A 13,107-nucleotide genomic window follows, 5' to 3' on the forward strand; every position below is an offset into this window, starting at 1 on the left:
AATACATTTCAATTTTAAATAAATTAGAATCAATTACATAAATTTCCGCTGATATATTTTCTCATTTAAATTTATGTGAAACAAAATGCAAAAAGAGCTCAATAAATGATTAGTATTACACTTTTATACCACCCAATAAATGATGTAAATTCTTCAAACTTTGACCATTTTTGGTAGTTGAGACTTTTAAAACAAACATCACTACTCAGTCAGGTATAAAAAATAAGTATTAATTTAGTAAAAAATATATTTTACGATAGTATCAATTTTAAGAATTTAAGATAAGAAACAGTAATTATTTTTAAAAGTTTTCACTTTAAAGAAATTTTTAATAAATAAAGATAATTGAATAATTATTAAATAGGTATAAAATGAGTGTATATAGCAAATTTCTTTCCTTTTTTTTTTACTTTAATTTCATCAAATGATAGGAAGATATGCTTACGTATTTCACAACTCTGCTTTAATTTCCTTTTCTAGTTAAAAATATTATTTATATTATTTCCTGTTTTAACCAAATAAAAGGAGAATTAGTTAATATATTATAGTATTAACTAATTCTATATTTTTTTTCTTGATTTTTGATATATGATATATTTATTAATTTGATTGATTTTTATTTACGTGTTATACGTGTATGATTTATTTAAATTATCGAGGGAGGAAAAATTCATCCTATTATATTTCTTGATTGTTCAATAAATTAATATGCGAGACAAACTTATTCTTTGATGAGATATGAATATTTTTCTTTTAGATTAATACCTTATGAAATAATTCTTTGTATGGAACGCTTCCTTTCAAATGAGATCATCTACGACGCAAATTCAAAGTTATCGGACTTTAATTTAAGTTCCGAACACCAAGTGAAAAAAAGATAAGTTTTCTCTTTGAGAATTTTTATATAAAATATTCAAATTTTAGAAACTTATTAGCAAAATGCTAATTTTTTTTTATAAATTTCCATTATCACATTTATAAAATAAAAAAATAGGCATATCTTTTACAAACCAATTGGGTGCCATGGCTGTTCAACAAAATCATTATTTGTAGAAAAATAGCAAAAAAAATAATTATATGTATTTTGATTCTGATATATTTAGTAACTTAATTAAAATATTATAAATAAAATTCTAAAAGTAGACAAAAAAGAAAATACATTATTGTAAAAAATCTGACCACTTCAGGAAATAAAAAAACAAAAAACTGACTACTCTTCCCACGTAATCACACCATATTTCACACGTGCGAACTGCGACAAAAAATTGCACACGTTCGTATCTACGGCGGTTCTGCTGCATGACATATCAAGTGATCCTCGTTATCTGACCGATCCAAACTACAACGACCATCTAACTGATATATTCTTTCGTCCTATTTTAATTGTCAACATTACGAAAAATATATATATATTTTTTATATTTATAACTTTTTTTAGAGGCGCGTGAACGAGAAATATGATAATTAATATGAGATAAAAGGATCATTAGATTTATATATAGAAATTAGTAGTACGGAATTAATTATGAATGAATCCATATGTAATTTTATTTATAGATCGATTACTTATTCACGTATCTTATTTATTTTAACTTCTATTCTTACATAAAATATTATTATAATTTTTCTCATGACTTTATATTCATTAAGCAAATTTTTAAATTACAAATCGAATATCATATTAATATAATATATGAAAAATATACGTCTTAATCAATTATTAAACATAACATGTAACATTTAATATATGCATAATTTATTCTAAATCAACTATCAAACGATCCGTATATTTCTACTATATGACAATTAAAATTATTTTTTCGATTTGATGTGATTCGATCCGACCCAACCCGAGCCGAGCCGAGCCGAGTGAGAGAAAGAGAAGAGTTTTAATACGATTAGAATTGACTTTTCTCTGTTCCCAGGGTGGAACTTAGAAGTTTGGAATTTCATTTTTGTTTGTTTGTTTGTTTTTTTTTATTAATTTTTTTATAATAAGCTCTGAAATTCACGTAAATTGAAAAAAAATAATAAAAAAGTGATTTTTTTTATTTTCAAGAATTTTTTATAACTATGATGGTATATAGAGGATGTAAAGAGAGGAGGAGGAAAATTGAAATAGAATAAGAAAGGAAGAAAAAAATTAGTTCTTCTTTTTCACCTTTATTCTTCTCTAAAGATCAGATTTTTATTCATTTTTCTGTATCAAGATTACATTTTTCTTGATACCCACAATTTGTTTCCCTGTTTCTGAAACACCCTTTTCATAATCTTGTTAGTAGGGGTGGGTGGGTGGGTAGGGAGAGATGGGGGGTTGTGTATCAAGACCAGATGGTTGTGCTGGAGGTAGATTAGGTGGTTCAAGGAGAAAGAGTAGGAAGAGAAGAAAAGCTGTAAAGAAAAGGGTGTCTTCTCATGTATCAGATCGATCAGCAGCTGATAAAGTTGATAAGTCTTTCCCTTTGGATCGTTCTTTCAATAATCCCACTTTTAATGGTACTTTCTTGTTTTATTTTTCTTGTTTGTGTGTACATTTTTTGGTATTTTGTTAGTTTTCTTGTTCAATGTAATTGTGATTGTTGAAAGTTAGTCTCTTTGTTGGAGATTATCGGAATTGAGAAGAAAGTCAAGTTTTTGATAGAATAACTATTAGTTGAGTCATGAGTGAGCTTTTTGATTATTGAAAGTTACTTTCTTTGTTGAAGAAATTTGGATTCATGAAGAAAGTTTGAGTTTTTGATATGATAATGGTTATTTGAGTGAGCATTTGAGAAAATTTCAATGTAGTTCTGATTATTGAAAGTTACTTTCTTTGTTGAAAAAAATTGGAATCGAGAAGAAAGTCGAGTTTTTGATACGATAACTATTAGTTGAGTCATGAGTGAGGTTTGTGATTATTGAAAGTTACTTTCTTTGTTGAGGAAATTTGGATTCATGAAGAAAGTTTGAGTTTTTGATATAATAAGTTTAGTTGAGTGAGCATTTGAGAAAAAATCAATGTAATTGTGATTATTGAAAGTTACTTTCTCTGTTGAAGAAAATTGGAATCGAGAAGAAAATTGAGTTTTTTGATATAATAGCTGTTAGGTGTGTGAGTAATTTAGAAATCTAACACAATCAAATTTTTAATCTGCTAATGTTGGTGGAGAGTGAAACTAATCTGTGTTTTTGGAGTTTGATTTCTTGACTTGTTTTGGTTAAGTTGAATTGAAGGTTGGAGATATGGAGGTTGGTGGGGTGCATTTTTCTTTGGAGGTTTGGTTAGATGCTTTTTGAAGGAAAAAAAATCAACTTTTCTTTGGAGTAGCTCATTTTTGTTGTTGTTATTGTTTTTTATTAGTTGATATGCTTTCTTCACTGCCGTTTTTCACTTGAGTCACTTGTGGGATCACATGGGATGTGTTTTTGTTGTTGTATTTTCTTATATTGCTAAATAGGAGAGGGTGGAGTGGTTTGTTCCTAGGGAGAGCCTAAAGAAGTGGTTCAGTTGAAGAGAATGTGCTAATATGTTTTAATGGCGTAAAAGTAGCAGGTGATGCGCCGACACCGTTATAGAGAAGGAGGAGGAAGAGGGAAATGAAAAGGAACTGTTTTGGCAGTTTTTTTTTCTATGCTCTGCATCCATACAAATCGATTTATGTGTATGGTTTGGTACTCTAAATCGCAATGCACATTATATATTGCTGTATATAACAACTGGAAAGATGAGGAGGTGATGCCAAATTGTTGAGGAAGGCATTAGATTTTCTTCTTTGGATGAGATATAGCTATAACTCTCATTTACCTTTGGTATCTTAAATTGTCATGCACCTGAATGGAGCTGGCGATTTTCTTCAACAATTTGTTTCTTGAATGAAGTGAATTGGGATAATTACTCATTAGGAATTTTATATAGCTTATTCTAGGTTCATTAGTGTAGTCTTCTGGATTGAGTTTACTTTATGCCTACTGCCAAACATGGTTATGTGCTGTCTTTTTTGAAATTGTATACGGTAAATCCTACTCCCTCAAATTCTCCAACATTTTCCGTTACCACTTTGCTCCCTTGTGATTTAGACGCCCGCCCAACTTTGAGGTAGAGGGTCCTTACCAGTAGGCTATCCTTCACTTGACTACTCAGTTTTTTAATTTTGTCTTAAACCATAACATTGTTACATAATTGAGTTAACAAAACTTGGCTCCCTAAGAACTTTAATTTTTAAGTCACTTCTCTTCTTTTAGGTCGAATATCTAAATTAAACGCAGTAGTTTGAGTATAACATAAGGAATTGAATAGTAGCATATTCTTTGTGTCAAAAGAGACAATGTGATTAGTGGAAGTTAGAAATATACTGAGGTTATCTGTATGCTTGGGGGTAATTGTACCAGTTGAAGTCCCAAACAAAGACACATGTTGTTTTCTTATGATAAAAATTGATGGTTCGTTTTATCTATTTTATACAATGCTAAATAACCGGAAGTTGTTAATATCCTTGCAATGTTTCCACTTATCCTAAAATCCACAATGTTCCTTTGAAACTGGAACTAAGCAGGCGTCGTTTAGATCATGATGAATATCATCTATATCACATCTTCATTTACCTTCCAATCATTCCTGGGAGGGATACTTTTCATAGTTTAGCTTCATGTTATACTTCTGTCTGTCCAATCTAAAGCGGAATACTCTGTAGTGAATAAACCATTGGAACTAGCCTTTTCTAACATTTTGTGCTACTGTATAATGCAATAACAGGAAGTACTGAAGAAGCATGGTTTGATTCTTCTGCAAGATTTGAATCTGATGGCAGTGATGAAGATTTCCAGAGTGTTGCTGATGGTATGGTTTTTTCATTTCAGTTTATACATTCTAACTGCAGTTGGGAAAATGACATGCTGTGAATTTAAGAATAGAAATCTAATCACACTATTCTGCAGATGTGCTTTCACTCAATGGCTCTGATTGTGGGCGGACTAGTGTTGCTTCAGCAACAGATGTCCACCATGGGGATGTTGATGTCAATGCCCACCACAGGTTATCCTCCGACCTGCTGAGGCAAGGAGAACTATCAACAAGCAATCCTGCTTGTAGCTCTGACAGTGGTTCAGCTAAAACGTCAATCAACCCAAGCAGTATGTTGCGTCCAAAAGATGCAGACTCAAAAATGAGACTTGATGGACCTCACAGTGAGGTACAACCTGTGTTCCTTGATGAGATCTCTTCCTCTGCTAATGGAAGCAGTAGAAGGGAGGATGGCTTGTTGGATAACTGTGGAATTCTTTCAAACAACTGTTTGCCCTGTCTTGCATCCACTGTTGCACCAGTTGAGAAGAGACACTCTCTTAGCGCTAGTTCTCCAAGTGCAAAGAAGAAAGCTGCTATAAAACTTCCTTTCAAATGGAAAGAAGAAAATCCTGTTGCTGCTTTACGTAAGTTTCTATGTCTACTCTTTTCCGCTTCCAATCTAAGCCTAGATGCTTCAGTGCAATGTTTGTGCATGTGCATCCCCGAGTGATTGAGTTTCTCTGTCTAATTGTCAAGTGTTCCTAATAATTGTTAGTGCATTCTGGAACTAGTTTTTTGATAAGGTAAGATTTTATTGAAGACAGTAATATTATCAATTGCACAAATGAGTCAACTGACTTATGCTTCATCAACAATGTGCAAGAATGAAGAAATTTCATGAATTGCTTTTTTGACCTTAGCCTATTGCAAGATTTAATATTGTTGTGGTGATTTTTTTTTCTTCCAACGAGAACTTGTTATATTCAACTATTATCATCTTACCGCCAAAACTTTGTCCCATCTGATGCCAACAAGAACTATTATTTGGAAATTATCTTCAGCTCTCCTAAAAATATTACTTGCAGACAAACATGGACAATGTTTGAGCTGTTTATCTTCTTTCCAAGGTATAACTGAAGTAGGTTTTTGAGGATTAATAAGCAAAGTGCTCCGAAGTTTGTGTGGAAGTGTAGTTACTGAAGTATGAGGCATTGAAAAAAAGTGTTGGGTATAGAAAACCTGTTCTGATGCTGCTGTTAAGAGATTTTATGTTGTGTGTATTTCAGTTGGGTTTAATGCTCCTTCCCTTTCTGAAATTTTGAAGACCAAATGTTATCTAGAATCCACATGAGCTCAACGCTGTGTACTTTATGCCGAGAGTAGATGAGTCTGAACTGCTGCAGGTGGATGAATACCTTAATACGCGGCCTTTGTTGTAAAGTTAAAAGATGATCATAGACTAGTACGATGTTACGCATGTATGCAACATTCTGTTTTATCAACACCCCTTATAAGTAATAAGATATCAGACTTAGCATTGAACATTACAATAAAAAGGATTTCACGGGGCAGCGTGGATGTGGGATATTTCAGGGATGTCATTTGTTAATGCAGAATCCAAATGGAGGATATTTGGTGCATTTGATGTGAGAGATGATACAGTTACTCCTCTATTGACTTGGGGAACATTGTTTGTGAGCTTTTCATCTTAGTAATCTGCTTTTGGGGGTGTAAATTATTGAGTTATTTTCTAAAAGAGTGTAGAATATTCGTTGATCTTGCTCTATTACACTAACTAGCAAAATCAGAAAAAGAAAGAGATGAGGAACGGAGTAACTATGATCAGAGTAAGTGCATAATTTTGCATCATAAGTCAATGTTGAGCATGAGAAGTTGCACTCTAGATTTTAATTTGGAGATGGGAGGTGTACACACCAACTGCTAAACAGATCAGGGAATTGAGGCAAAACAAACTGACTCTTATCTTTTTCTGTGGTACAGTTTCATCTAAAGCCCTGCTTCAAAGACCAATAGCTGGTGCCCAAGTACCAGTTTGCCGGTTGGAGAAGAAAATGGCTGATAGTTGGTCCCATATTGAACCGGGCACTTTCAGGGTTCGAGGAGAAAACTACTTCAGGTAAAGTGTTCCCTCTCTTAGCACTCACATGCACACAGCTACATGCAAAAAATAGATAAAGATGTCTCTTATCATATAAAACCTCACTGCATCTATATGATAATCATCCACATGCATATCTATATGTGCCTGCTGCCACTGCACTAGTTCATGTGTTGTATAAGGTATTTCATTGCACACATATTCTTTTGTGCAGGGATAAAAAGAAGGTGTTTGCTCCAAATTATGCAGCATATTATCCTTTTGGAGTTGATGTATTTTTAAGCCAGAGAAAAATATTTCATATTGCCCGACTTGTGGAACTTCCTTTCATTGAACAATCTGGAACACTTCCTCCCATCCTTGTTGTGAATGTTCAGGTATGATTGGTTTTTGAAATCATAGTAATGAGTATTTATGTCGTCTTTTTCTTGATCTAACTTCCATAAAAGCTTTCAAGGTCCTGAAAGTTGTTGTAAATGTTATCTGCTTTGTTCATTTTAAGTCTGTCTGTGTAACTTTTTAATTAAAGATAGGTAATGTCTCCATGCTATAGATGCAATTCATTTTTATTTTCAAAGTAGAAAGTATTCTGCTGAATCATTTTACATTGTATGAAAGGGTGTCGATTGATAGTACTTTATGGTCCCCTCATGGGGCAGTTTGAGTAATGAATGTAGTGTAACCAATAACCACTAATCCTACTTTATTCATGGCGTGTCCTAAACTCCTAATCTTACAAAGTTCCATTATTTAAATAGTCATTTATGTCATGTATCTTTAGCCATTTCATAGCACTCTTAACCTTGCCTTTTTCTTTTGGTTTTTCAATTTCCCAAAGTCCTCTCATTAACAGTCAACTCAGCCTTTCTGATGTTCTGCTGTTGAAATTAAATGTACCCATGAAGACATCACTGGTTACTTCGTTAATGTGTATTCTCGGGATTAGCCACTTTAGACTATTGTAATTTTCAATAATCGTAGCATTAGCTGCTTTATATTTAATTATTCCCTCATGTTGCAGAACTATTTTTCTTCTGCAGATCCCATTATATCCAACTGCAATTTTTCAAAGTGAAACTGATGGTGAAGGGATGAGTTTTGTCTTGTATTTTAAGCTTTCAGAAAGTTACGCCAAGGAACTTCCTCTTCATTTTCAAGAGAGTATCAAGGTATGTTTGAGAGCTCATGTTTTCTCATATGTATTCTTTTTCTTTTTCCGTGTATGATTGGTTTCAAGTCCCTCTCTTGCAGTGATGGTTTCTTCATATGATACTATCATCTTTTCCCATTTCATTTGCAGTTCTATCTACTTTTGCTTATACATCCTTTGAAGTGTTGTGTCATATTCACTACGTCTTTTATAGCTTTCTGTCATGATTCATGTCTTCCATATTTCATGAGTGGCCATCATATTTACTTGAGTCAGATTTTTTATTTTTTATTTGCAAACAATCGAGTTCCTATTTGAACTAATTTTCACTTTTCTTCACCTTGTCTTATCTTGGACAGAGACTGATTGACGATGAAGTGGAAAAAGTGAAGGCTTTTCCTGTTGAACATACTGCACCCTTTAGGGAACGATTGAAGATATTAGGTCGTGTAGCAAATATGGAGGAACTCCCATTAAGTGCAGCAGAGAGGAAGCTTATGCATGCCTACAATGAAAAACCTGTTCTATCACGTCCTCAACACGAGTTTTACAAGGTAAATTTTTGCAAACTTTGGTTCTTTTCAAATTGGAATATGTTTTACTCAAATTTATTAAATGTCCCTGTCATTCCCTTCTAACATTTAGTTTTTGGGAAAAGGAAAACATGCTGTTTTGAACTGGGAAACGTCCTCAAATTATCTGGTGTGTCCAGTAGTAAATTAAGACTGTTCCACAGGGACTAGGATAATAAAGCAGTTTACATTTCAACAAAGATTACTGAATGAACTAAAAGTTGTTTCTAGAATGACTGATGAAACATGGACCAACTATTTGTCGCAAATCATGTTAGGCACTCTTTAACTCTATAAAATATAATTTCTTTGCATGACTTAATCTCGAATTTTAACTTCTCATCTGAACGTACTAGTTTTTTTCCTGTGGACTTATATTGTTTTCTTGCATTATGTTTCTTTAGACCATACAAGTAGGCATAGTTTATTGGTTTTACTTTGCATTTGTTACGGTTACGGAAGCATAAGATATCTTCACTTATATTTTTCGATCTGAAATTTATGAAAAATTGTTTTAGTTCGCATACATCTAGACTGTTGCCCGTTTTCTGCATTGAGAAAGAAATATATGACTAGGTGTTGAACGTCTTTTGATTCTTACTTCGGCTGTTAATGATCTTTTTGCAGGGAGAGAATTACTTTGAGATTGACATAGATATGCATAGATTCAGTTACATCTCTAGGAAGGGTTTTGAAACATTCCTAGATAGACTAAAGCTCTGTTGCTTGGATGTTGGGCTAACAATTCAGGCAAGTATCTGTCTCAAACGTTCCATTATTTTTCTTTCCTTGGAAATCATTTTTTCCATCTAGGTAACGTCTTTTACCACTTTCCAAACAGGGAAACAAAGTTGAAGAATTGCCGGAGCAGGTTTTATGTTGTGTACGGTTAAATGAAATTGACTATGCGAATTATCAGCAACTGGGGTTGGAATAGAGAGCCCTTTGAATTAGCTACTGCACAGACATTGCAAATAAAGAAGTAACTTAGAGAAGTTCAGTTGTCCCTCGCATTTGGTTCCTATCTCTGTCTGTCTCATTTTATCCCCGACTATCAAAATCTTCAATGTCAGGAAGATTAAGAGTGTAGCAGGTTCAACGGGAACTGTTAAGGATGATTCTCACATTCAGATCACCATACAGATCCTCCTTGAACTTGCCTGTTTGGGGCCAACTCGTATGCCACCTAGCGTTTTATGACATGAGTTCTGGACAAATCAATAGCTTACATAAAGCTATATATGTGTATGAATTCATGGACAACATTGAGATACAGTTAATGGAACCGATTCTAATTCATTCTTTTTGTTTGATAATTAAGAAATCTGTTCAATTACTTTTCAGCAACATGAGTTTTAAGTGTTCTCATCGTAAATGACAATACGTGAGGGTGGAAAAGCTCTTCATATGTGTAGGGCACACTTGTTGATTTTCACCAAGTCGGATACTTTTAGTGCTTGTGTTCTTGTATACGAATGTTTGCTGTGAGGGGAAGGTTTTCATTTGCAATGGAATTGTGTTTGGATTATCGCCAAAATTATATATACTTGTACTGTTTGTGTAAAGTTTGTTTCTTGCCTCCCTACCTCACAAAGATAGGAGCGAGGTTTGCGTATATCCTACCCTTTGTAGACCCCACTTGTTTACTCGAGGGATTACTCAGGATATGTTGTTATATCTGGCTACTTATCATGAATTATACGTTACTTGCTATATGTGTGTAGTGATTAGGTAGCAGAGAGTTGCATTAACAGTTGAAGCAAAGAATTGCATGAGCAGTTTGATCCTCTATATTGAAAATTATGTGAAGAGCAACTAAAGCTCAAGATTTACAGGGAAGAAGTGGTTTCCCACATAAACCTCTGTTTCCAGAGAATGAACTCTGCGGAAAATCAAGAAATGGCTTCCCATAAGGTATTTTTCCTTCAAGAAGATTATCTGAAAGGTTCAATTCTTTCAGTTTATTCAGCTTCAAAAACTCCTCAGGGATTCTGCCAGTGAATTGATTTTTGTGCAGCATCAGTCTCTCCAGAACGGTCACGTTGGCCAGAGATGTTGGCAGGTTAGCTCCTAATCCATTGTAACTGAGATCCAAAGTCTGTAGTGTTTTCAATGTTCCTACAGAGGTTGGTAATCTACCTTTGAGAAAGTTACGCGATAAATTTAAGTGTTGGATATGTTGTTGTCCTCCCATGCCAATCTGCTCGACACCACTTGAGAAATTGTTATCAGACAGATCTAGATATGTCAATGATCCTTGTGCAAACCTGCTCTTTATCTGGAAAACTGCATTTACACTGCCTTCTAGCTTGTTTGAGTGAAGGTCTAACACTCCCAGAATGTCGAGATTCATGACAGTTGAAGGAATCTCAGACACGAACTTGTTCTTTGAAAGGTTTAATGAATACATCTTCGAAAAGCTGCCAATCCAAGCTGGTATCCTTCCTGAAAGATGGTTAGCTGACAAGTCTAGTTCTAACAATGACTTTGGTATGTAATCTGGAATTTCACCATGAATTTCACATCCTGCCAAGTAAATTCGCGATAGTGATGGCAACTGCATGAGCCACTTGGGAATGGTTGACATATTCAGACGGTTGAATGAAAGATCCAGCGATTGAAGATTTGAAAGGGAAGAAATTTCACGAGGTAACGGTCCTTCAATCATGTTATGAGATATACTCAGGTAAAGAAGCTCAGAAATCCCGCCTATTGATCTTGGCAACTGACCAGATAATTGGTTGTAACTGAGATATAACATTTCTAGTGACTTTAAATTACCTATACTAGAAGGAATAGAACCGTTTAGCTGATTGTTTTCAAGTGAAACTCTCTGAAGGGATGTCAAGTAGCCAATAGACGAAGGTATCGTTCCACTAAGCCGATTGTTCTGCAGTCTTACAAAGCTGAGAGAAGACAGTTCCCCAGGCTTTGAAGGCAACGGTATGTCCCCCTCGAGCTGGTTGGAGTTCAGGTAAAGCACTGACATAAACTTTAGTCTAGAAATAGAACGAGGGATTATCCCCGTTAACGTGTTATTAGACATATCAACCTCTTTCAATTCTTGCATATTACCAATGTTTTCTGGTATATTACCTGTCAAGAAATTCTCTTGAAGGCACAAACTTTCGAGTTTTTTCAACTTTGTTATAGACTCAGGAATGACACCAGAAAGTTTATTAGAATGTACATCCATTCTTCTTAGATTCTTGATACCTCCTATACACTCGGGAAGAGATCCCGAAAAACCATTCTCTTGGAGATACAATTCTTCCAGTTTAGACAACTCACAAATGCTTTCTGGTAATGCACCAGTAAACTTGCTCCTACATAAGTTGAGTTTTCTGAGATTCGATAGATGTAAACCAATCGATGAAGGGATTTTCCCCGTTATACCAGTAAGATCACCTATATCGATAACTTCAAGATAATTGACTAGTGTGATTGAAGGTGACAATTCCCCTTCCATAACAGATTGAATTGGTGCATCATCTGAAGTATAGAGACCTGGTAGACTTATACTTACAACTCTTTTAGTTAAATTACTACAAAGTATACCTTCCCATTTACAACAATCGCGGCCAATCCATTTACTTAGTCTACCAGAAGTGTCTGTATGAATCCCAGACTTGAAATCTTGAAGACCTTTTAAGTCATTTGGATGACAAGATTTACTTTTACAAATAGTTGTGAGAGTTAGCAGTAAAAGAAAACAAACAACTTTAGAAGCCATTTTGAGAGATTTTTGTGAAATGAAATGATAGCCAAAATATTGTTTTTAAGACAATGATTTTGTTTCTCTCTTTACAGATTGTAATATGCTGAAAAGCATGTTGTTTGCATTTGTTTAGAAAAAAATATTAAAGAAATGGAGACAAAACAAATCTAGACTTTATTAAAGATTACTCCTTCCGTCCGTCGATCTTTACTTGTCCAGACTTGGCATATTGTTTAAAAAATAGTGCGAAAAAGGATAAATATACTTCCGAATTATTGTAATGGTATGCAAATACTTCCCCTCATACTTTTGGGACATTGATGCTCCTGTCGTTTAAAAATTAGAATATATATATCCTTTATACTAACGGAAATACACGTGTCGTAATCCTGTCCGTCGATCCGACATTTATCGACGGATGAGATTGCGTTATGTGTCTCGATTTAGTCTTTCGTTAGAGTGAAAGGACATATATACTCTAGTTTTTGGTTGACATGGGCACCAATGTCTCAAAAGTATGAAGGAGGATACCTGCATACCATTTACGATAGTTTGAATGTATATTTGTCTTTTTTCCTACAAATAATAAATAAAGGTGTGATTACTAATTATTTGAATAAGAAAAGTTAGGATAATTAATTTTATTTTTAATATATTGGACAAATAAAGATAAAAGGAAAGATTTTTTTTTTCTTCTCCCAATAAATTTTTAGGATAACTAAACTAATCCTCTGCTTTTGCCAGCAATGTTGACAGATGACCAAAGCTTTTGGTTCCTCAAAAATG

The 13,107-nt window shown here is 34.0% G+C and overlaps 2 protein-coding genes across 2 annotated transcripts; one reads left to right on the forward strand and one right to left on the reverse strand.

The window, feature by feature from the left end:
* The first annotated feature begins 1,919 nt into the window (after positions 1-1,919).
* Positions 1,920-9,902, forward strand: LOC101249264 (uncharacterized). The gene is made up of 9 exons (XM_004238695.5): positions 1,920-2,496; positions 4,733-4,816; positions 4,915-5,406; positions 6,764-6,899; positions 7,096-7,258; positions 7,922-8,050; positions 8,391-8,585; positions 9,231-9,353; positions 9,445-9,902. The coding sequence occupies exons 1-9, from the start codon at positions 2,307-2,309 to the stop codon at positions 9,538-9,540; spliced, it is 1,608 nt and encodes a 535-aa protein (XP_004238743.1). The 5' UTR covers positions 1,920-2,306; the 3' UTR covers positions 9,541-9,902.
* A 455-nt stretch (positions 9,903-10,357) lies between these two features.
* On the reverse strand, positions 10,358-12,480 carry LOC101254386 (LRR receptor-like serine/threonine-protein kinase GSO1). Its single transcript, XM_004239320.5, has one exon. The coding sequence runs from the start codon at positions 12,334-12,336 to the stop codon at positions 10,426-10,428; it is 1,911 nt and encodes a 636-aa protein (XP_004239368.1). The 5' UTR covers positions 12,337-12,480; the 3' UTR covers positions 10,358-10,425.
* Between the last annotated feature and the right edge of the window lie 627 nt (positions 12,481-13,107).

This window comes from Solanum lycopersicum, chromosome 5 (genome assembly GCF_036512215.1).
Source record: "Solanum lycopersicum chromosome 5, SLM_r2.1".
Classification (NCBI taxonomy): domain Eukaryota; kingdom Viridiplantae; phylum Streptophyta; class Magnoliopsida; order Solanales; family Solanaceae; genus Solanum; species Solanum lycopersicum.

Excerpts from the sequence above, each read along its gene's own strand:
- LOC101249264 (XM_004238695.5), top strand. The coding sequence starts at position 2,307 with ATGGGGGGTTGTGTATCAAGACCAGATGGTTGTGCTGGAGGTAGATTA. Across the intron at positions 8,051-8,390 it reads ATTTTCAAGAGAGTATCAAG|AGACTGATTGACGATGAAGT; the intron begins GTATGTTTGAGA and ends TATCTTGGACAG. Across the intron at positions 9,354-9,444 it reads ATGTTGGGCTAACAATTCAG|GGAAACAAAGTTGAAGAATT; the intron begins GCAAGTATCTGT and ends CTTTCCAAACAG.
- LOC101254386 (XM_004239320.5), bottom strand. The coding sequence starts at position 12,336 with ATGGCTTCTAAAGTTGTTTGTTTTCTTTTACTGCTAACTCTCACAACT.